The 23884-nt window shown below is 38.9% G+C and overlaps 1 protein-coding gene across 3 annotated transcripts; it reads left to right on the top strand.

Annotated features, from left to right (window-relative positions):
- Window positions 1-4685: 4685 nt before the first annotated feature.
- LOC105477313 (cytochrome c oxidase assembly factor COX18) lies at window positions 4686-17731 on the top strand. Of its 3 annotated transcripts, none has more exons than XM_011733775.3 (6): window positions 4686-5157; window positions 6331-6431; window positions 9004-9167; window positions 9509-9630; window positions 12488-12595; window positions 15409-17731. In XM_011733775.3, exons 1-6 carry the CDS (start codon window positions 4825-4827, stop codon window positions 15580-15582), a joined length of 1002 nt encoding a protein of 333 aa, XP_011732077.2. In that variant the 5' UTR covers window positions 4686-4824; the 3' UTR covers window positions 15583-17731. The 3 variants fall into 3 exon arrangements, with proteins under 3 accessions (XP_011732077.2, XP_011732076.2, XP_011732078.2); XM_011733774.3 differs by having other exon boundaries at window positions 9506-9630; XM_011733776.3 differs by lacking the exon at window positions 9509-9630.
- Window positions 17732-23884: the final 6153 nt, after the last annotated feature.

Here is a 23884-nt window from a genome sequence, read left to right as displayed (position 1 = left end):
ATGGTTGAAATGTAAAAGAAAGTAAGCATAAAAATCAAGTAATGTATATATCAGTTTGTCTTTTTTTAAATTAGATATAAAATTTCACACTGGTAAAGCATAAACACTAACTAAAATTCATATAAATCACCCAGAGTTGATGATATTAATATGGTTCCTTGGTTGTCAAGTAAATCAAATGATTTCTTTAGTCTGAGTAAAGAGTAAAGCCTGAGTAAAGAGTAGAAAGATGACTTCTCAAACATATCCAGAAATTTGTAAACAGTACATTCATATCTTTTAGTTTAAGAAGTGGTCTTAAAATATATAAATTTGTTTTTCCACCTATGTTTAATATGCCCAAATTTAAAGGGAGAGCTAAAAGACAGCCTACAAATAAATATAGCTATGAAATAAAATTATAGCACTTTACTAAAAAAGGGATGTAATAATGTTATTTACCAAAGTATTTTATATATGACTTGCCACTATTCTATACATAAATTTTTTTTTCTTAATTCTTCCCTGTGTTAACTAGGGTTATTTTCTATTTGAGATAATCCTGTTGGAGAACAGATGCTATCCAATATTTATTACTACACGTGAGTTGTGTTGTTTCACAATACTGAATTTCTTAGTTGAGATATCTTATTTAAAAAGAAGGGGGGAAATCCCCTGTGTTTTCTTGACTTCAAAACTGTGGGGCCAGGGCATATAGATTGAAATGCTCCATATTTACTTTTGGGGATCAGGCTTGTTTAGTACAATACCATGGTTTTAGAAGTCTGTACTAGGAACATTTTTCAAATACATTTTTTATATTTCAGATGTAATGCAGTGCACTTTTATTTGAACAATAAAAAAACATAATTTTTTGAGACCATGAAGGTCTTTTTTTTTTTTAATTTTGAAAATATGTGGTATGTGTATATGCAGACTACATCATTCTTTTAAGAAGTGATTTAACTCATGGACATTACACTTGGGTTAGTTCACACCTTAAATCCCCAAGTAGTTAATATCTCAATTACTGTATAATCAGTTTATACCATCCATTCCCAACAAAATCCCACATTTCATGCCTTTTCAACATACATTTCAACATAATCAACATATTTACAAACACTGACTTCAGTGTTTATAAAAAAGAAATTTCCCCTCCTATTTCCCATTACTGAAAAGTCAAGTCATTTTTATTGGTACACAAAAATTAATTTTTTTGTAAATGACTATACATATAGTCATTTTTCTTCTTTGGAAAAGGTAAATAGCTTATTAACTAATCCTGTCTTTTTCTTCACAAAAATAATAGTCCATCTGTGTTTTGAATCAAATAACCTAAATACACATTTTGTAAAAATTTTGTACCCTATATTACTTATTTTTAAAACAGTACAGTGTTAGACTAAACAGGAAAACTCAAAGTTATAAAAATCTCTTCAGATCCTCTAATTTATTAAATCTATTTTCATGTTGATGTTTTTCATAACACTTATTCCCACAGCTCTGGCATTACAGAACATTTAAAATGTACCAAAACATTGTTTTAATAACAGATTTTAAAATCAGGATTATTTCAAAAGGATTACAATAGCAAAGGAAAACCAAGTCACTGCTTTTAATCACTATGAACAGATTCAGTATCCCTTTCTCAATATATTTTACTTAAGTAAATGAATCTATGCAGGTATCTTACACTTTTAATGTTTGCTGTCCTTGACACTAAATTCCGAATGTTCCTTAATGTCTTTGGAAATACATATCCTATTGATAAAGGCTTGCTTAAGTCACAGCATTTGATTAACTCAGGTGACTGGAATTTAAGATGGGAGCATCATCAGTGCTTTAATAAGTCTTAGTGTGTTGCACACCTTGATTGCAAAAATACGATCACTTGAATTTTGGATTAAGTGTAAAGGAAAATGTGCCACTGTGGCTTTGACGGAATACCTTTATAACGTAACAAAGTATAAACCTAGTATCTGTGGTGTAGGAGGTTGCATATTGTACTTCTGCTTTTAAATGAATTCACACTTTTGAAAAACAAAAGCCAACTTTGCATTTTCAATGCTTGAAAACCAATCATAAGAAAGATGGCAAGCAGATGTCTTTCAATAAAGAGAAAAAAGCCAATTCTAGATTAGGTAGCCTTGGTTTTGAGAAGTAATGCCTTAAGTAAGAAAGAAAAACTGAAATCTTAATATGATTCTAAGGGATCACTAACAAATAGTTTATTTCTTAAAGGTGTTTTGTTGTTGTTTTATATATACCCTAGTAAGCTATAGTCATTTAGTTTGACAAACATTTCAGAAGGCATATTTGGGAAATGAGAAGCCTAAATGATTACATGATAATGATACTCCATAATCAAATTTTCAGCACTTAATTCAGGCCACTACAACAAAAATACTATTGACTGAGGAGATTAACAGAATGTATTTCTCACAGTTCTGAAAGCTAAGATGTCTAACGTCAACATGCCCGTCTTTATGTTTTCTGTTGAGGGCCTTCTCTCTGGTTTGCAGATGGCTGTCTCCTTTTCAGTTTCTTCAGGTAGGGCAGAAAAAGGTCATCTTGCTTTTGTCTTTTCCTTTTTTTTTGTTGCTTTTGTTTTTGTTTTTGTTTTTTTTAAGAGACAGGATCTTGCTCTGTCACCCAGGCTGGAGTGCAGTGGCGTGATCATAGCTCACTGCAACCTCAAACTCCTAGGTTCGTGTGATCCTCCCCACGCAGCCTCCCAAAGCACAGGGATTTACAGGCGTAAACCACCATGCCCAGCCTTGTTTCTTCTTATGAGGGCACTTACCCAATTCGAGAGCTCTACCTTTAAGACCAATTACCTCCCAAAGGCCCTACCTCCAAATATCATCACCTTTGGGTTTCAGAAAAGAATCTGGGGAGGACAAAAACATTCAGTCCATAGCAAGCTCCATTCCTGTGTTTGGCACCATGATAGTTAAGAATTACAGAGACTGCAGAAAGAAAATGTAATACATAGTCTCTTCTTAAGGAATTTAAAGTTGAGAAATTAACTGACATAACACTGATATCAAAGACTGGAATAAGCTAATTATAAATGTTGAACTTTTAAAAATGTTTTAATACATTGAACAAGTTCATTTGCAAAGAGGATTGACAAACGATTTCAGTTGGTTCACTCAATAGTTGTAGATCATTTTATACTGTACTCTGAAACAAAAGATACAAGATAATCACAATGTTGTATAAACAGTGCCTATACATTAGTAGTAACACTTTCTTTTGCATTGGGCTTTAAAATTGACAAATACTTCCCCCAACATCCTCTACCAAGTAGATAGCAAGTTCTGGTCATCCCTATTATATGGATTAAGAAATGTGTTTATACAAATATATGAAATTAGCAGAAACTAAATATTCACAAATTTTATTTAGATCACAATATTCAAACTTAAGGAAATACTTTAAAATAAGAATGTAATATATGAACACAATACATAGCAAAAAATGTGTTCCCACACTAAAGTCTCATTTCTGACCCCTGATACAACTCCACAAAATTAAATCTTAGGAAATGAACAGCTTACAGCTTTTTTTTTTTTTTTTTTTTTTTTTTTTTGAGAGATGGGAGTCTTGCTTAAGACTTTAAGAATTTAAAAATTCATGTATAGATATATCAGTCAGTTTGGAAAGCACATGAATTCCAGAATCCTGAGAAAGTTATCGTAGGGTACCCTTGGTTAGGTGCACAGTGAAGGGCAAACGATAGCTGCCGTTTGACATTACCCAACATTTGTTGGAGGCTTCTTTTCCTAAATAAATAAATAAAATCAAGGTTTACTCCTCACAACATATTTTGGTATGTAGTCTAGGGGTGACCCTTCGGTGGGGAAACTCCTCCACGACATTCCATTTTGTTGTTTCCAAGAACACAAAAGTAAAAACCATATAGTTCATGTAGATTCAACGTATTCCTTTTAACCAGAAGACAGCCAATGCTGCTGTTCGGGCTCTCTAAAGCTTATATAGGATACAAGTAAACTCCAGTGAGGAATTCACCGTACTGCCAGTGAACTGCCAGTGACAGTTTCCCTTAAATGAAGAGACGACACTTTTATCTTACTGTAAGATTTTGCTGCTATTTACCATGGAAGACAAAACATCGAAGAAATTCAGTTTGCAGGTGGTGTTCAAAATACTAACTGGAACAGATGGGTCAATTAAATCTACAAGAGACTGAACTACCCCTCGTGCTTTAAGCATGCTTATTAACACTCAGGGTCAGCAAGAAACATGCGTCTCTCTACAAGCCGGCACTTTAGCAACGTGTGACTCGCGTATTATAACCTATCGTAATCGCTAGCGGAAGCAATCAGGTGCACGTAAAAAGGTTGGGGATCAGCTTCTGGTCACAAAAAAAAAAAACACCGAGCAAAGATAATTCCACTACAAATGACGATTAGCGTTAGTGAAAAAGAATGGTAAGTTACACGGTGAAGATGAACTTTGCAAGGCGAGCGCTCCCTAGAGAACACCCAGCCCCGCGGAGGGCAGCAGGCTCCACCCATGTCTGCAGTTTTGGTCCGGCCTCGGAGTAACCACCCTAGCAGCTGGAAGTTTCGCGTGTGCGCAGTAGGCCTGCCCAGTGCCGCGTGGGAAAGGCGGGACCTTCCTATCTCTTGCGTCATATCAACTGCGACGCAAGACGTCACCGGCTTGACTGGGAAGGTCAATCGCGGCTGCAGGCGGATACGCCCGCGCTTTATGCCCGCTGTTGCAGAAGCGTGCGCGTTAACAGCTTTGGCTGGCTGGTGTATGTCGGCAGGATTGTGAAGCACGGGTTCCGGGCTCTGCCGTGGTGCAGAAATGCTGTGCCGACTCGGCGGTCGGTGGCTGCGGCCGCTCCCTGCCCTGCAGCTGCGGGCTAGGGACCCGGCGCTTGCGCCGGTTCCTGCGAGCGGCGCCAAACGCCCCACTCTCTCAGTGTGGGCAGTGGCACCAGTCTGTGCAGTCCATGCGAACGGCTGGTACGAGGCCCTGGCCGCGTCTTCGCCGGTGCGGGTTGCGGAAGAAGTACTGCTCGGCGTGCAGGCCACCACGGGCCTGCCCTGGTGGGGCAGCATTCTGCTCTCCACCGTGGCCCTGCGGGGTGCTGTCACGCTGCCTTTGGCCGCCTACCAGCACTACATCCTGGCCAAGGTGAGGGGCGCCGAGCCGTGCGCGTACCCTGCGCTGCAACACCTGCGGCGTAGGAAGGCCGACATTCACTCAGGGTTTTCGATCCCACGATGTTGCCTGCTGCAGTGCTTAATGCTTAATCATCGTGACCATTTCATTGTGACCATTTTGGCGTTAAAAATAATTTAACTAGCATTAGGTGTGTTAAATATTTTGTGATACATGTACCTGTCATTTCGTTTGTCCTACTGGATTTGTACTCCAAGCACAAGTGGTTACTAGCTCTCGGGGAACGGAGTCAAAGAAATCAGTCGCAGAAGAAATTGTGTTGGCGAAACCTATAAAATTCATGTCTTAAAAGTTTTAACAGCCAGTATGTCTGCAGCGTCTTTCGTCCCAAAGTATTCCAGCTGATCTTTTTTATTAGGAAGAAACTACTGGACTAACAGTTTGCGAACTTGATTCCTGTCCAGGCCCGACTAAGACTGTGTCTGGTCGGTCGCAGTCACTTGAACTTTTACTGCTGAATCCTTTTTTCTGAGGAATAAGGATAGCAGTACCTTCCTTGCCTACTTCACAACATTATCAGAGCAGGTCAGATAATACGGGTTCAAGTGCTTGATTATTCAAATGGGATATTTCAAAAATAGTGGCTTTCATGTTTTCAAGTTGTGAGCATGGGGGAAAAAAACCGGAAACAAAACAGGAACGGAATCAGCAGCAACATTAAGGCAGTGAGCCATTTTACCGGAAGAATGAACACAGGGCAGGAATAAATGCTATTTTTGTTTTTGATTTGTGGCTATCGCAGTGGAAGGTTCTTAACAGACAGCTGTTTTCTCCGCTTACATTACTAGGAAATCTAAAGATGGAACAGTAAAGCTCAGGGTGCAGTTCTCATCTAATACTTATAACCCTGTGAAGTAGGTGCTGTTATATATTTTATATGTGAGGGAACCTGATTTTAGAGGTTAAGTTACTTACCCAGGATCACATGGATAAGTATACATTGTGAATTTGGTTGTGACTGAGGACATTTTAAGCAAATTAACATCTTGTGCTTAGACTTAAGGTTTCTTGACATGATCAGTAAACTACATTTTTAAATGACTCGAGGGAATAATGTGAAAAATTCTGAGTTATTGTGAATAAAGATCTTTTATATGCTCATAACAAAACCTATTTTTTAGCTAGGTGGAAAATTTGCAGCCAGAAATAAAAGCTATTGCCAGGCATCTTAACCAAGAAGTTGTAGTTCGTGCAAATCAGTTGGGGTGGTCCGAAAGAGTTGCCAGGTAAGCAAATTATATCCATGTAAGAGCGCGCACACACACACACACACACACACACACACACACATAATTAGTGATGTTAATTATAAGTTTGAGTATTCTGTAGTTTTGGCAGTATTTCTTTTACATATATATATATATATTTTTTTTTTTTTTTTTTTTGAGACAGAGTTTCGCTCTTGTTACCCAGGCTGGAGTGCAATGGTGCGATCTTGGCTCATCACAACCTCTGCCTCCCGGGTTCAAGCGATTCTCCTCCCTCAGCCTCCTGAGTAGCTGGGATTAACAGGCATGCACCACCACACCCGACTAATTTTGTATTTTCAGCAGAGACGGGGTTTCTGCATGTTGGTCAGGCTGGTCTCGAACTCTTGACCTCAGGTAATCCACCCCCTTCAGCCTCCCAAAGTGCTGGGATTACAGGTGTGAGCCACCGCACCTGGCCTACTCTTTTATATTTTCATAAGTTATTAATATGGCATGATAGTTTCATATGCTGGACTGAAAGCAAAGAAATAAATGGAGAAAGATAAGAGCATGTTCCTATTCTTTAGGGATTCCAGCCTATTGAAAAAGACCTGTAATCAAATAATAATGTCAGTGAACTAACTACTCTATAAAGATTATGTACAAGGAGCTAGATCATCAAGGAGAGTCAGGGCAGGCTTCGCAGGATGAAGGTACTTTGCCATTTTTTTGTGATATTTGTCAACAAATGACGCAGGTTGTTTACAATCTTGACCGTTTGGAAAAGATACAGCAGGTAATAGCCCACAGGAAAGAGGAGGTAGAAAACGTAAGTGCCACAGTAGAAACACTTCGATAGCTAAGGTACTGTCCATCCTTTGTGGTTATTCTGTGCATTTGTCTGCCTGGGTTCTTGGAAAGTCCCAATCTAAGGGTGCTTGGTTGTGCCCAAGGATGTCTGCATTCATTTACTGGGAACTTACAAGCCTTCCTGCTTCAATCAACTCCTTAGTCAGTTTCCCAAACTCTGATCCTTATTAGACTATGACAAATTATTCTCCTTTTTAAGCAATGAAAAAGGGCTTTGTGGTATCAATCTGTGTTATGTATATATTATTAACCATATATTTTTATATAGGTGTAAATTTCCCAACTATTTTTAATATGAGATTGTGTCCTTTATTTAGTGTTAAAAAGATCTGACATTTTAAAAAATCGTGGTGATAGTTTAATGTCTTTATTTGGTAAAAATTAAAAGTTGACAGAACTATAGTTTTGAAATTTTACTGATCAAAGAAGTTGAAAGCTTCAGCCATAGACCAAAAGAACCAAATTAATAGCTGCTTGCCTGGGTTATCAACGCAGCCTAGATAAGACTTGTGGCACTTTGCTTAAGCCGTACTGGCAGGATGGTTGTCCAGATACATCCTTAGAGATGTTTCTTTCTAGGAGGAGACATCTGAGGGCTTCTGGCATTTTCTTTTTTTTTTTTTTTTTTTTTTGAACAAGACAGAGTCTCCTTGTGTTGCTCACGCCAGTCTCAAACTCCTGGCCTCAAGCAATCCTTCCACTTCAGCCTCCCAAGTAGATGGGATTCCAAGTGCAAGCCACAGTGTTGGCCAGCTTCCTGCATTCAATAGTATTGAGTCTTCAAAGGTGAAAGACAGTGTGTCAGATGGACAGCCAGGAAAGTGGGCTTTCCACACAGATGATATAATACAGTACTTCCAAAGGCATGCCTATGCGGAAGTCTGATTTGTTGGACGAACTAAAGTCATTCAGGGGCCAGAATATGCAGGTGTCTTAGAGGAGTAACGAGATAAAATTGGAAGAATAGGCAGATGTGAAATTATGAAGGACCTAGAATGTCTTTGTGTACTGTCTTATTATACACTATAATTTGACTAAATTCAGAAAAACTATTGAATGCCTCCTCTGTACAAAATGTATGATACAGGAGATTTAAAGATGAATAAAATAGAAGACTTTCCCCTCAAGAATACTTTAGTTTCTGTTTTTTAACTCATATTCTCTTGGACCTGAAGGAAGACTATTCTAAAAAGTAAAATTTCAGGAAAAAAACAGTAGTAACTAATGGTTAACAGAGAAACAGGTTAAAAATATCTTTGTGAGATAGTTGATTGAAAAATGGAGACTATTTTGACAGGCCAAGAGCATACACAGTATAAAACCACATAGCTCCAAAAGGTATATTCAGAGATGAAGTGATTAAGTTTGTCTGGAGTGGAGAGATTTGATTAAAGTTTGCTTTTAGCTTCCGTATTTCCAATATTAATTGTAGTTATACCATGTCAGTAGTGAAATTTACTTTAAAAGCCTAATCAGCCAAAGACCACCAGAGACAAAGCCTGTAGTCTGACAATTTCAGATTGTTATGTAACTTATTTACCATATTGTAGAAGTTTTGATAAAAGGCTTTATTTGCCTGTTCTTTAGGGAACCCCTCAACATGCCTGTGACAGCTGAAACCCTTATACAAATCCTTTAGCTAATAACTACAGCAGGCACTATTTGTGCTATGGAAATAAAGCATGATTCTTAGATGACATTTCCTCTTTCCCTTTTTTTTCCACTAACCTCAATCTAGGCTCACTTATCTAAAGAATATGAAGAGGATAATTTCAGAACTATATGTGCGAGATAACTGCCACCCTTTCAAAGCCACTGTGTTGGTTTGGATTCAGCTTCCAATGTGGATCTTCATGTCTTTTGCTCTCCGGAATTTAAGCACCGGGGCAGCACATTCAGAAGGTAATTATTATATAAGTCTCCCAAAGAAGTTCTTTAACATTGTCTTTGTACTAAAAAAAAAAAAAAAAAAAAGCATACTTTTCACAATTAGGATATGTTCAATATCTTCCTTATAAGAGCATAGAATTTAAAGTCTTAAGTGTAAACAGATTGTGTTGAGGACAACATTTTGTATTGAGAAAAAAATAGATATATTGTGAGTGAAAAACTGGAATAAATCTAGTGCAGATCTTTCCTGTGAGGGACACTGTTGGAATTGTCAGAGTACTTATTTATGTCATATATTTTTCTCTGCTGTTTTTAGGACTTCTGTTGTTTTATTTATAAAACTATTTTAGCAGGTTTTTCTGTTCAGGAACAGTTAGCTACTGGTGGTATTCTGTGGTTTCCTGACCTCACTGCACCGGACTCCACTTGGATTCTGCCTATCTCTGTTGGCGTCATCAATTTGTTAATAGTGGAGGTCAGTAGTTTTAAATGAAATTTGTTTGCCATTTATTGGGATTTTTGTTGCTGCTGTTCTGACTTCAAATCTATTTTTGGTTGAGTTGGTGAAGATAGCTCTGAGTTAGAAGCGAGATCCCTTTGTTCCTGGTTCCACGTCAGGCATTGGCCTAGGCCTCTGTGCGCCTCAGAACTCTCGAAATTAAAGTAAAAGCACTGAATTAGTACACTTCCAAGTCTCTTTCAGCTTCAAAATTGTATGATTCTGATACATAGAATTTTGTGATTTGCTTTTGGTAAAAACAGTAATGAAGATGCCTAGTCAATCTGGTTGTATTCTTACAATAGACTGGTGTTGGGTGTGTGTTATTTAATATGTAAATTTGTAGGCGGGGAACACAGTCAGGCCCTGACTGCTATTTTCTTGCTTTATGACCTTAAAGAAGTCATTGAATGTCTTTATAAGATGAAATGGGAAAAACATACACATAGAAAATGTGACCTCTCAGTCATGTCTTTTTTTTTTTTTTTTTTTTTTTTTTTTTCCGTTTCAGATGGAGTTTCGCTCTTGTTGCCCAGACTGGAGTATAATGGCACGGTCTTGGCTCACTGCAACCTCTGCCTCCTGAGTAGCTGGGATTACAGGTGCACACCACCATACCCAGCTAATTTTTTGTATTTTTAGTAGAGACAGGGTTTCACCATGTTGGCCAGGCTGGTCTCGACCTCCTAACCTCAGGTGATCCACCCACCTCGGCCTCCCAAAGTGCTGGGACACAGCTCTCTCAGTCCTGTCTTAACCCTTATCACAGGCTGCTTTACTCAGCAGTTTAGGGAAAGCATGAATGTAATTTCATAAATTATTCTCAGACTCTGAGTAGAACAGACTGAACTGGAAGAAATCTTAAAAATGATTTACCTCAGGAGAGATCTCCCAGACCTCATGACCTCTGATCCCTGTTTGTGAAATCTAATACACTCCTTATTCTTTCAGATGAGGAAAATGAAGATGATATAATATAAGGTCTTGAGTGAAAGTTTCTTAAGGAAAGACTCTACCTGTAGTCCAAATATGTTTCCCTAAGAGCACTAGCACCATCCCCTGTGGTTGGTATTCAGTGAATATTTGTTAGAAAGAAGGAAGTGATAAGCACGAGGTTACACTGAATCAATGTCAATCCCCTAGTCTTTTCCTCTATGTCTTCTAAAGACTAATGAAAGTGTTTTCATAGTGGGGCATGGTGGCATGTGCCTCTAGTTCCAGCTACTCGAAGCTGAGTCAGGAGGATTGCTTTAGCCCAAGAGATGGAGGCTGCAGTGAGTTGTGATCCTACTACTGTACTCCAGCCTGGGCGACAGAGAGCAAGACCTCATCTCTAAAAGAAAAATAAAAGCTTATTAAAAGCTTATTCTTACTTAACATACACTATGTTCAAAGCATTTTGTTTGTTTTTTTGTTTGTTTTTTTTGTTTTTTCTTGAGACAGAGTCTCATTCTGTTTCCTAGGCTGGAGTACACTGGTGTGATCTCCACTCACTGCAACCTCCACCTCCTAGGTTGAAGCGATTCTCTTGCCTCAGCCTCCCAAGTAGCTGGGATTACAGGTGCCCGCCATCACACCCAGCTAATTTTTTGTATTTTTAGTAGAGACTGGGTTTTACCATGTTGGCCAGACTGGTCTGGAACTCCTGACCTCAAGTGATCCGCCTGCCTCAGCTTCCCAAAGTGCTGGGATTACAGATGTGAGCCACTGTGCCTGACCATAGGCATTGTTATAAGCAATTTACATAAGTCAACTCATTTACTTCTTAGAATAACCCTGTGAGCTAAATATTATCCTTTTTTAATGCAGAGAAAGTGAGGCATAAAAATGTAAAACTATGTAGTTTGGCTCTAGAGTCATAATTATGCAGAAGTTTGTTGTTGTTTTTTTTTTCCTCCTTTTTTTTTTATTTGGAAACAGTCTTACTCTGTCTCCCAGACCGGAGTACAATGGCATGATCTCAGCTCACTGTGCCTTCCAGGCTCAAGCGATCCTCCCACCTCAGTCTCCCTCCCAAATAGCTGGGACTACAGGGATGCCACCACACCCAGCTAATTTTTGTATATTTTGTAGAGACGGTTTCACTATGTTGCCTAGTTGCCTAGGCTGGTCTCAAACTTCTAAGCTCAAACAATCGGCCTGCCTGGGCCTCCCACAGCACTGAGATTACAGGCCCCCAGCCTTGTGCAGAATTCTTAAGTGGAGCCTGAAGAATCCTGTGACAGTAGCTACCATATAAATCATTGTTAAGTGGAGCTTGAAGAATGCTGTGACAATAGCTACCATTTAAATCATTGCCCTTGTTTTTTGACACTTTGTGCCAAAAAAGTGTCATTTAAGAATTTAAGAATTTGACATAATTAGTAAGTGATTTTTTGTTGTTGTTGTTGTTGTTTTTAAGCGACAAGATCTTGCTCTATTGCCCAGGCAGTGGCATAATCATAGCTCACTGTAGTCTCAAACTTCTGGACTAGAGTGATCCTTCCTCCTAGGCCAGTTATTAAGGTTTTTAAAAGTTGGATGATCAAGCTGAGTGCAGTGGTTGGTGCATGCCTATTATCCCAGCTACTTGGGAGGAGGAGGAGGCGGGAGGATCACTTGAGCCCAGGAGTTTGAGACCAGCCTCAAACTGGTCTGTTTGACAGCAAGACCCAGTCTCAAAAAATAAAAAGATGATCAGCCATATAGATTAATCAGTGTTTTTTGTGTATATATATTACTTTTATTAAAGTGTAGATGGACGCCAGTGAAAAATCAGTTTGTATTTTAAAGCTTGTCTGATTTAATATGCATTTTAATAATCTTTATGCATGTATATGTTCTACCCCTTCAGATTTCTGCTCTACAAAAAATTGGAATATCTCGTTTGCAGACATATGCTACATACTTTGTCCGTGCAATGTCGGTGTTGATGATTCCAGTTGCTGCAACGGTACCCTCAGTGAGTAAGCACCAACATTGTGTGTAGCATGTGCTAAATCCTCTCTGACTTTAGCTTAGACTGGCTGGGATCTTGTCTCTTCTGTTGAAATTCCTCTGACTACTTGATCCCTTACCAAATCAGTATTTCTGTGGTAACGAATCTGTCTCTATTTCTTGCCTTTTTTAAATCTTGCAATGTGTTTTGCGTAATACCATGAATATAGTATTTCTTCCATTTGACTACTTGGTATATTGAATTAGTTCTACCTATGTAAACTGGAGCAAAGAATTTAGCACTTAAAAAAGAAACAAAACAAAATGCTAAGACCATTTGGGTTCCTGTATGGTATTATTTAATCTCATAACAACTCTGTGAAATAGGTAAACTTATCCCTGTATATACCTAATTAAACTTTACAGAAATAGAAAAAGAAGCAGTTATGTTTGCCGTTAGTTCAGTCTTTTGCATGTTTCCCACAAATACTTTAGAAGTTTCTAAGGAGGCAAAAGCTGTGTTGGGTATATCTCTATGTTTACTCAGAGCCAACACATAAAGTCAAATTCAGTTGTTGTTAATAGTTAGGGTGTAGCATATATAAAACTACTTCATAGTATTTTTTTTTTTTTTTTTTTGAGATGGAGTCTTGCTCTGTTGCCCAGGCTGGAGTGCAATGGCACAATCTCAGCTCACTGCAACCTCCTCCTCCCAGGTTCAAGTGGTTCTCCTGCCTCAGCCTCCCTAGTACCTGGGATTACAGGCACACGCCACCATACCTGGCTAATTTTTGTATTTTTAGTAGAGGCAGGGTTTCACCACATTGGCCAGGCTGGTCTCAAACTCCTGACCTCAGGTGATCCACCTGCCTCGGCCTCCCAAAGTACTGGGATTACAGGTGTGAGCCACCACAGCTGGCCCACAGTATTTTTTATAGGAATCTAAAGCAATATGTTTTTGGCATCAAAATGTATTTTTTAGGCTGTTACTGAACATAATACTGTCATTAATCCTATGCAGAATAAGTTTGTTCATCTCTAAAATAGATATCATAATGCCTGTGAGAATTAATGAAATGAGTGTCTATTATAGAACTTTTTACATAGTAGTAGTAATGTCATAAAATACCCTGTAAAAGTAGAACAGCACAGATTCACTACATTTCCACAGAGAAATCTTACCAGCTATATACTGAAGAACCCCCCAGATAAAATAAAATACAAGCAGTTAAGTTTTACGGAGGGATTGAGTTCAAAATGAGTAACAAGAGATCTAAAACACAATGCTTTAAATACCCAAAATTTATCCTGTCAATTATAGGAAATCTGATTAAGCAGCTTAGGGGTGATGGGACAAGTCCATGAAGATGAGAGACCCAGACTGCTGCTCTCTTTCTGCTTTGTTGTCCACAGCCTGTGATTTCAAGTCTACACTACGGTCATGGCTGTTAGAGCTTGTTATCATGCAGGAATAGTAAAGGGTGCCTGAAGTGTAGTCAGCACCTTTTAAGGAGACTTGCCAGATGTTCCACCAAACAGTTGTGTTAACATCGTAGTTTTATGGCCATCCCTCACTGCAGCAGAGGCAAGGAAATACAGTCTTTTTTTTTCCCCTTTTTCTTTTTCTTTTTTTTTTTTTTTTAGATGACCGCCTACTCAAATAAAAATTAGGATTTTGTTACTAGGGAAGAGGGGAGATTGATACTTAGTTGTCAACTTATAGTCTGCTGTAGTTAGGCTCAGGTTCTTTTTCTGTTGGTGGGTAAGTCAAATGATGATGATAGACAATATTTATTTAACATTGACTTTGTGCTGAGCACTGTTTTAAATGTTTTACATATTTTACCCCATATAATTGGGGTACTATTTACCCCATATAATTGGGGTGCTATACAGCGCAACGATAAAGGTACTATTATAATCTTCACTTTGGTGATGAGGAAGCTGAGGCACAGAGAAGTTAAGTAACTCATCCAAGGTTACTTAGCTATAAGTGATAGAGTCTTAACACACATCTAAGCAGTTTGGCACCTCCTCTTAACTACTGTGCTAATCTACCTTTGAGGATGTGCTACTTTCTGCCCCTAAAGACTGACTTTGGAACAAATAACAAATGTAAGTGCTAAATGTGGACCACATACTTGCATACCACTCTACATGAATTATCTCATTTATTCCTCACAGCAATCCTCTGAGGTAGATGCATTACTGCCCCAACTTTGTAGATGAGGATAGTCCCTAATGCCTTGTAGATGAGATGGTCCCTAGTGCCAAAAATGTTGGGGACCGCTGCTCAAAATGGTAATACAAAAGAAATTTGGAGATAATGCTGAGGCTGTTTGTCTCAGAAGAAGGCAAAGAAAATGCATTCCTTACTACACTGAGAAACTGGCTATTAGGAAACATTTGGAAGATAGATGACTATATGGGGAAAATGAGGTCTAGGGAGGCTAAGTTTGCCATCATAAATGCCACGCTTCCAGTATTCCACCTTCAGTATGTAAGCAGCTGGACAGGACTTTTCATGGGGAAAAAGTATGCTCCATTGTCGAAGAAGGGAGATGAGATCTCTCTTGAGCCTCTGCCTAAGCTTCTTTTTACTTTCTACCCTCCATACTTCTCTTTTCCCTTTATTTTTGCTTTTTGGTTTGTCTGTAACCTTTTTTACCTGTCTATTTAATCCATCTCAGGAATCTAGTAGCTGCTACAAGTCTTGCTCAGTCTTGGCATACTTCTGTTTACAAAGATTGTCATTTTCTTTTTTATTGCCTGCCTATGTCTGGACTGTCATGTCCTGGTAGAATTACAGATGCTAACATTTATGTCTTTTCTTTATAGTCAATTGTTCTCTACTGGTTATGCTCCAGCTTCATGGGTCTTTCACAGAACTTGCTGCTGCGTTCTCCTGGATTTCGCCAACTTTGCCGAATACCATCGACCAAGTCAGATTCAGAGACTCCTTATAAAGACATATTTGCTGCCTTTAATACCAAGTTCATTTCAAGAAAATGACATATTTTCCAATAATTTAAAAACAGTTGCAAGAGTCACTATCACCTTAATGTATTTAGATTTAGAAATTCAGATGTTATTTGATTTCCTTTTTTTTAAAATCATGAACTTCATGAAATATTGTACATTAAGATGGAATCCAGACCAGGAACGGTGGCTCATGCCTGTAATCCCAGCACTTTGGGAGGCCGAGGTTGGTGGATCACCTGAGGTCAGGAGTTTGAGACCAGCCTGGCCAACATGGTGAAACCCCGTCTCTACTAAAAAATACAAAAAAATTAGCTGGGCATAGTGGTAGGCGCCTGTAATCCCAGCTACCTGAGAGGCTGAGGCAGGAGAATCGCTTGAACCTGGGAGACACAGGTTGCAGTGAGCTGAGATCGCTCCATTGCACTCCAGCCTGGACAACAAGAGCAAAACTCTGTCAAAGAGAAAGAAAAAAAAAAAGATGCAATCCAGATATATTTGACAGTAATTTAAATCTTTTAAATGTTATAAATGCAGTATGTTTAATTGTGAAAGTATTAGAATAGAACCAAAGTGCCTGTCTCTGTTTATAAAGTTCCAGTTTGTTAGAGCTACCAGAACTTTGGAGAATAGGGTTAGCTACTGAATGCTGTCAAATTAAACTAAGCAATACTGCATATTACTGTTTTGTAAAATAAGATCAGTGAGATGATTCATGTTTTTTTTTTTTTGAGATGGAGTCTCACTGTGTTGCCCAGGCTGGAGTGCAGTGGTGTAATTTCAGCTCACTGCAGCCTCTACCCTCCGGGTTCCAGCAATTTTCCTGCCTCAGCCTCCAAGTAGCTGGGATTGCAGGTGCACACCACCACGCCCAGCTAATTTTTGTGTTTTTAGTAGAGATGGGGTTTCACCATGTTGGGCAGGCTGGTCTGGAACTCCTGACCTCAAGTGATCCACCTGCCTTGGCCTCCCAAAGTGCTGGGATTATAGGCGTGAGCCACCTCACCCAGCAATTTTTTTTTTTTTTTAATTTTTTTAATGAGACGGAATCTCTGTCTGTCACCCAGGCTGGAGTGCAGTGGCATGATCTCAGCTCACTGCAACCTCTGCCTCCCGTGTTCAAGCAATCCTCCTACCTCAGCCTCCTGAGTAGCTGGGACTACAGGCATGCACCACCACGCCCAGCTAAGTTTTGTATTTTTAGTAGAGATGGGGTTTCACCATGTTGACCAGAATGGTCTTGAACTCCTGCCCTCAAGTGATCTGCCCACTTCGGCCTCCCAAAGTCCTGGGATTACAGGCATGAGCCACTGTGCCCGGCTGAGATGTTTCTTTTTTTGGAGGTGAAGAGGATTTTAGACCTCTTTGAGCATCTGAAAAAAGGCTATATATGTATGGTTTTCTCTTCAGAAAAATCTTAGGACTCAAAATACGGGGACTTCATTGATACCGGGAAGGTTTTCTAGCAACTCCTAGTGAATAAATCTTATTCTAATGGAACACACATTGATCCTGAGTTAATGCATGATTGAAAAAGAAAAGGGGGCAGCGACTTGAAATATATGCAGTAGAGTAGTCCATGCATACAAGTACCTAGCATGGTAGATGATGTTGCCTCCAGCCCTGCTCAGAAAGAATACAAAAAGTGTACATTCCTTTTTCTGTAATTTAAGAAGTCTGGAATACAGAGTGTAGCACCATGTACTGCTAGCACCCAAAATGGAAAATCTTAAGCTTTCAGTTTGTTTAGTCAAAGAAGAAAACCAGAAGGGCAGTTGCCTATTGAGGTGATTTTAAACCTGTTTATTTGTAAGGATTAAGTACCCTAATAGGCTTAAACTATGATAGAGGTTTAATACAGGAAAAATTGACAGGTGTTATAAATTGTGGATCCAGTTACTTGCTTAATTTGTAAAGAGGTAAGATTAGCTCTGGTTGAGATATCAAGTATGACAGGTATTTGAGAGGACTATAAATCATAAATTTTCATTTAGTTAAAATATGGACCTGATTCTGGGAAACCCTATCATTCCATCTCAATGTTTTACAATAAAATAAAAACTAAAGTGAAATTCATTAGTCATTTCTTTGATGTCTCTTAAATTTTAGTTCACCTACTTAATGAAGTTGTTTTTTAATACAAAAAATGTACAGCGCACAGAGATAAGAATTCTGCTTGTCATGTTACTGCAGTTCCCCAATAATTTATTTTAGACATAGATGGTGGCAATTAAGACTAGTTTCTTTTTGCATGTAAGTTCCTAGTCCTGGTTTCTGACTGTCCTATTGGGGCAATTGTGCTTCCCAACCACATGGAAGGAATTGAAACATCCTCATTATTTGTGGATTTTATATTTGTAAATTTGCCTACTTGCTCAAATCTATCCATAACCCCAGAACCAGTATTTGCACAAGTGCTTTTGAGGCCATTTGTAGGCGAAAAATGTGAGTCACCTCCCAACAGAAGTCAAACAAATGGTACTCTGCCTTCTAGTTTCAGCTCTTATACTGTAAACATGTATCGTTTTTGAGTCTACTTAGTCCCATGTCTTGCTAATTTCTGTTCTTTTTGTTGGTGATTTCACTGTTTAAAATGGCCTCCAAATGTCCTGCTGGAGTGCTGTCTAATGTTCCTAAGCTCAAGAAGACTGTGATGTGCCTTAAGGAGAAAATAAGTGTATTAGATAAGCTTCATTCGTGCATGAGTTATAATGCTGTTGGCAGAGAGTTCAGTGTTACTGAATCAACAATATGTTGTATTGATCTGTTGACAAAAACAAAGTTTGCAGAAACCTAACCCTGTGTGTTTTCTAGGAGCAGTGGTTTGGTATTCACTGATTCAGTGTTTGTGAACTTTATGGAACATAAGTACCACAAATAATGCAAATTGACTATATTTGCAGCATGTACAATCAAGGATGCAGAGGCAGAAATGTGTGTGCAGCTTGCGTCATAATAAAAAGAGGAAAGAATTTGAGGAAAATTTTGGCAGTTACAAATTACCTCTGGAATAACTTTGCCTTTACTGTGTGTGCTACTGTGTACTCACTCAGATATTTTTCTTGTAATGGCATAAGAGAAATCAGTCTCCTTTTCCCACTGTGTTTGTCACTTTTGCTGAGACGCAAACAGTAAGGTGCTATGATATTGTGAAATACGTATTTGGTCTTTATCCCCAATCCCTGACGTCCAGCGGAATCTGCAGAGTTTTAAGTGTCTTTTGTATACTCATGTGATGACTGGTGCCTGGGGACCCCTAGAAAGCTTCAGGATAGGGCAGATCCTTATGGCCAGGAGTTCCAGGTCAACCTGGGCAACATAGTGAGACCTCGTCTCTACAAAAAAGAAAGTAGGAAAAAACACCTTTGGTTTTTCCTATCTCCAGATACTCCCTTTTCAAATAAATGAATCTTCTTTCATTTGCATAATTTACCTTGTTTACTGTGAGTCCCCTTGATTTCAAAATGTATATTTGTATCTTTTTTCAAATGTATATTGTGCTTAGTTTCTTATTGCTCTCCCACTGTCAAACTTTCAAACTTGAAATTTCTTTTCAAATATATACAGGAAGTTTGAGAATACAGGGCCCTTCCTCCAAGATCCCAAAGATCCCAAAATGATTTCTGACAAGTGAGGGTAGCTGGGATCTTGGGATAAACCCATGTATAAAGAAAACTGGTGTATTATGAACTGAAGTGAATCAGTTACCTGAAGTTACCTGACTTCAGGATCGTAAATACTCTTGATTTTTTTTTCAGGCATATTTTTTTTTTAGTAAAGGGCAAAAAATCTGTATTGTATTTCAGAAAATTGCAAGTCTGTGGTCTTATTTCCAAGTTTGTCATAGCCTGAAGCAGTTTCAGAGCCTGAATGAAGTCAGGGCTACAGAACAGGGAATATACATGCTCTTAAGACCCCTTGATGTCTTGCTGTCTGGCCTGCCTATATCCCCTCGCTGGGCCCTGCAGAGTTCAGGAAGGCTTTTGTCTCCTTGGGTGAGGACTGTAATGTTTGTGTCACCCTTCCCCACAGGGGTGTTACCCACCCTTCTTACAGGAGATCTGTTCCTGTGGGTCTCATTTTTGTCTCTAGGCCAGATTCACTCTCTTAATAAATGCTTCTCATTTCAAGAGTCAGGGAGGGAGACTCACTCCTGGATCAATTCATAGTTTAGGATACCTGAGTTCAAACGTATATTAATAGAATTGGCATATCAGAAATGATCCCAAATTACTTTTCCCTGGGACCATTAGAAGGGAAAACAACAAATCCTATCCTAGTCAGATGTTCTAAGTGCGAAGATGAGGCTTACAAAAGAAAATCAAAATTGTTAATTGCCACCCTCACAGATAACCCAGGAGAGGTTGCAAAGCCTCATTAAGAACCTTGAGGGAAAAGCCAAACTTGGGGAGAAGACTTTTCAGGTACGTTTAACAGCACTCGAGCTAAAGACCATATCTTCATCTAAGAATCTCACATTCACCTGTCCAAACCCAAAGAACGGACTCGGAGACACAAAGAACAGTGGAAACAAGACTTTTAATGGCAGTCTTGCAAGACTGGGTGTCTGGTGCAGTTACAGCAGGTAATTTACCTCCTAGCATGCAAGTCCCTCCCCCAGTTTCTGATTGGCTAACTACTATGGCGTTACAATCTTCTGGGACATTGCCTAAGTTTCATTACCCCCTTATAAGGCTATATACCCCATTCCCTTCACCCCTTAAGTTTTGATTTCCCAATAACAAAACTATCTTCCCTTTTGTGGGCTGACTCCTACTCTACATTCTGTTCATTTATCGTGACCTTCTAGGTGCATGAGCAGTGCGGTTTGTTACATACCAAGGCTGTCTGCCAGTGCTTAGATTTATCATGCCTTAAAAATGGACCATTTAAAATGTTCTCTCACAGTTCACATCTCAGAGGCGGTACAGAGGTCGTCCTAGATGACGTTGGGAAAATTGTAGTTTGTGTGAAAAAATGAGTGCCCAAAAAAACCTTGGTACCTTCTGTGTTTTGCTGGTTTTTGTTTTCTTTTTTTTATTGGACGCATAATCTGCTTATATTTTGCACCTATCATTAAATCACCCTTATACCTTCATATTTTATTCTTCTAAGAATCCCAGGAATCACCTTTTCTTTTTTTTAGTAGTCACCTTTAAAATTGCCTGTATATCAGATTTAAGTCCCAGAAGCAGTAGGAATGCAGACCCTAGAAAAAAAAAAAATTAAAGAATGTAGTTTGTTTTTTCCTCTAGGTGTTAACTGCAGCTACTACAGAATGCAGACTTTGGAATTTCAGGCATAATATTTGGAACCATGCAATAATTTAGATTTCTGTATTAAAGCTAAATAAAGTTTCATGTAAATATGAGTAAAACAATGAGTTATTATTATAAACACTTGGGCCTTACGAGCTGGTTCAAGCAGAACCCAGATAATCTGGAAATTATATGAATGTGTAGATTTTCCATTTGAACCTTACTAGTGTTGCTTAAACTTGTAATAATGGGTATTTTCTAGTTATCTGTTTTCTTTTTTCATATACTATGATTGTATTTTATAAAATCATTTGGTTTTGAGAAGTTGGAATTTCCTAAAGCCACAACATTAGTCATAGATAATCTTATTTATCCAAAGTTTCTGGAATGTGGTGGTTCTGTACCATGTATACAACTAAAATAATATGTAAGTAAGAATTTGATCCATGTACAGTTTAAGCAAACTCTAAAAACCCTGAATTTACATGTATTCTTCTGCTAATGATATGGAATATGAAGATTTGAGATATCTCCTTGATAACTCTTAAGAAAGTGAAAAGCAAATCGCTGAACCCAGGAGGTGGAGGTAGCATTAAGCCGAGATCGCGCCACTGCACTCCAGCCTAGGCGACAGAATGAGACTCTGTCTAAAAAAATAATAATTAAAAACTACTAGTGTGATGAAGCTAATGCTAAGTAAGAGAATACTTTAGATGGGCAAACCTTGGTTCTATGGTTTGAATGTCTTCTCCAAAACTCATGTTGGAACTTGATCTCCAGTGTGGCAGTATTGAGAGGCATGGGGCCATTACATGGTGATTGGATCATGAGGGCTCTCTTCTCATAAATGGATCAATTGGCTTATGGATTAATAGGTTATAATGGGAGCAGAGCTGCTGTCTTTATAAGGAGAAGAAGAGAGACCTGAGCTAGCACTGAAGCATGCACATCCCCCTTACCATGTGATACCAGGCACTGCCTCAGGTCTCCAGAGTCCCCACTTACAAGAAGGCTCTCACTAGTTGTACCCACTTGATCTTGGATTTCTCAGCCTCCATAACTGTAAGAAATAATTTCATTTCCTTTATAAATTACCCAGTTTCAAATATTCTGTTATAAGCAACAGAAAACAGACACTTAGTCTAACAAAACAAGATTAAGTTGATCTGAGAACCTTGTAAAATTTAAAAGTTCATAGCTTAGAAAAAGCAAGATAAATTTAAAAAGCTTGCTCTTTGAAAAGCTCTGCTAAAGGATTTAGCAAATTTTAAGAACAATTATGACAGTTAAGAACAATTAAGAACAAGTAGGCCGGGCACGGTGGCTCAAGCCTGTAATCCCAGCACTTTGGGAGGCCGAGACGGGCGGATCACGAGGTCAGGAGATCGAGACCATCCTGGCTAACACGGTGAAACCCCGTCTCTACTAAAAAATACAAAAAACTAGCCGGGCGAGGTGGCGGGCGCCTGTAGTCCCAGCTACTCGGGAGGCTGAGGCAGGAGAATGGTCTAAACCCGGGAGGCAGAGCTTGCAGTGAGCTGAGATCCGGCCACTGCACCCCAGCCTGGGCGACAGAGCAAGACTCTGTCTCAAAAAAAAAAAAAAAAAAAAAAAAAAAAAAAAAGAACAAGTATATGACAGTATATTTTAATCTTAATAGAAATTAAATCATAGGGGAAAACTTAGCAAGAGAGCATGCATGTGAATCGTGTTTATAATTATGTATTCAGCATTCTAGATGGATCACATAATTGCAAAATAAAATTGTACAGAATTTTGAAGACAGTCATCTTTTTTTTTGTTTTGTTTTGTTTTGTTTTTTTGAGTGGTGCACTCACTGCACCCTCTGCCTCCCAGGTTCAAGCGATTCTCCTGCCTCAGCCTCCTGAGTAGCTGGGACCACAGGCATGCACCACCACTCCCGGCTAATTTTTGTACTTTTAGTAGAGATTGGGTTTCACCATGTTGGCCAGGCTGATCTCAAACTCCTGACCTCAAGTGATCCGCCCACATTGGCACCCCAAAGTGCTGGGATTACAGGCATTAGCCACCGCACTGGGCCTATTTGAGTGCTTTTTATCATCTCAAAATAGAGTAGACCCTTCTCTCTCATAGCACCTGAAAGCCATAATGCTCTAAGAGCTTCGAACTGACAGCTGCTAGGATGCCAACAAATAAAGCAAACAAACTGAACTAAATTGTTCATCAGGTAAGGACTAACAGCCACATAGGGGGAGCTATTGGGTGACTCTTGAACAAATTGCCTTGACTGAAAACCATTAGTGGAATACAATCTAAAAGCAAAAGGAATTATTAGAAATTTTGAACTTTATATAGTAATTATATTGCTGTTGTTAATAATGCATTTTTTAAAAACTTTTAGTAAATAAATGTTTATTAGGTGTATTAGTTTGTGCTGCTTATTACCATGAAGAGAAAGATATTATTGAAGAAATCTGTTGGAGATAATTTACATCTTTTTCAAAATTTTTTTTTAAGATTGTGGAAATTAGGATCAACCCAAAGCCAAAATTTTGATAAAATAGTATTTTAATCTGGCTTTAGAGATTGCCCCTGAGGAAAAGGATTAGTTCCACCAAAAGAGGATCCTCCTTTTCCACAGTTCTCTATCCCCATGCTCAGAAAGCCTAGCCTTCATATCTGTTTCAACTAAGTCCCTCCACAATCCCAGTTAAGAACTATATATAAGGCCGGGCGCAGTGGCTCATGCCTGTAATCCCAGCACTTTGGGAGGCCAAGGCGGGCAGATCACGAGGTCAAGAGATGGAGACCATCCTGGCCAACATGGTGAAACCTCATCTCTACTAAAAATACAAAAATTAGGCGTGGTGGCATGTGCCTGTAATCCCAGCTACTTGGGAGGCTGAGGCAGGAGAATTGCTTGAACCCGGGAGGCGGAGGTTGCAGTGAGCCGAAATCATGCCACTGCACTCCAGCCTGGGCAACAGAGTAAGACTCTGTCTAAAAAAAAAAAAAAAAAAAAAAAAAAAAAAAAGGAACTATATATAAAAGCATTTTGATCCTGGTTGATATACATCCATAGGCACCACAAGGTC

This window comes from Macaca nemestrina, chromosome 3 (genome assembly GCF_043159975.1).
Source record: "Macaca nemestrina isolate mMacNem1 chromosome 3, mMacNem.hap1, whole genome shotgun sequence".
In the NCBI taxonomy this organism is placed as follows: Eukaryota; Metazoa; Chordata; class Mammalia; order Primates; family Cercopithecidae; genus Macaca; species Macaca nemestrina.
Note: the sequence above shows the minus strand (reverse complement) of the source record. Positions and strands in the feature narration are given on the sequence as shown.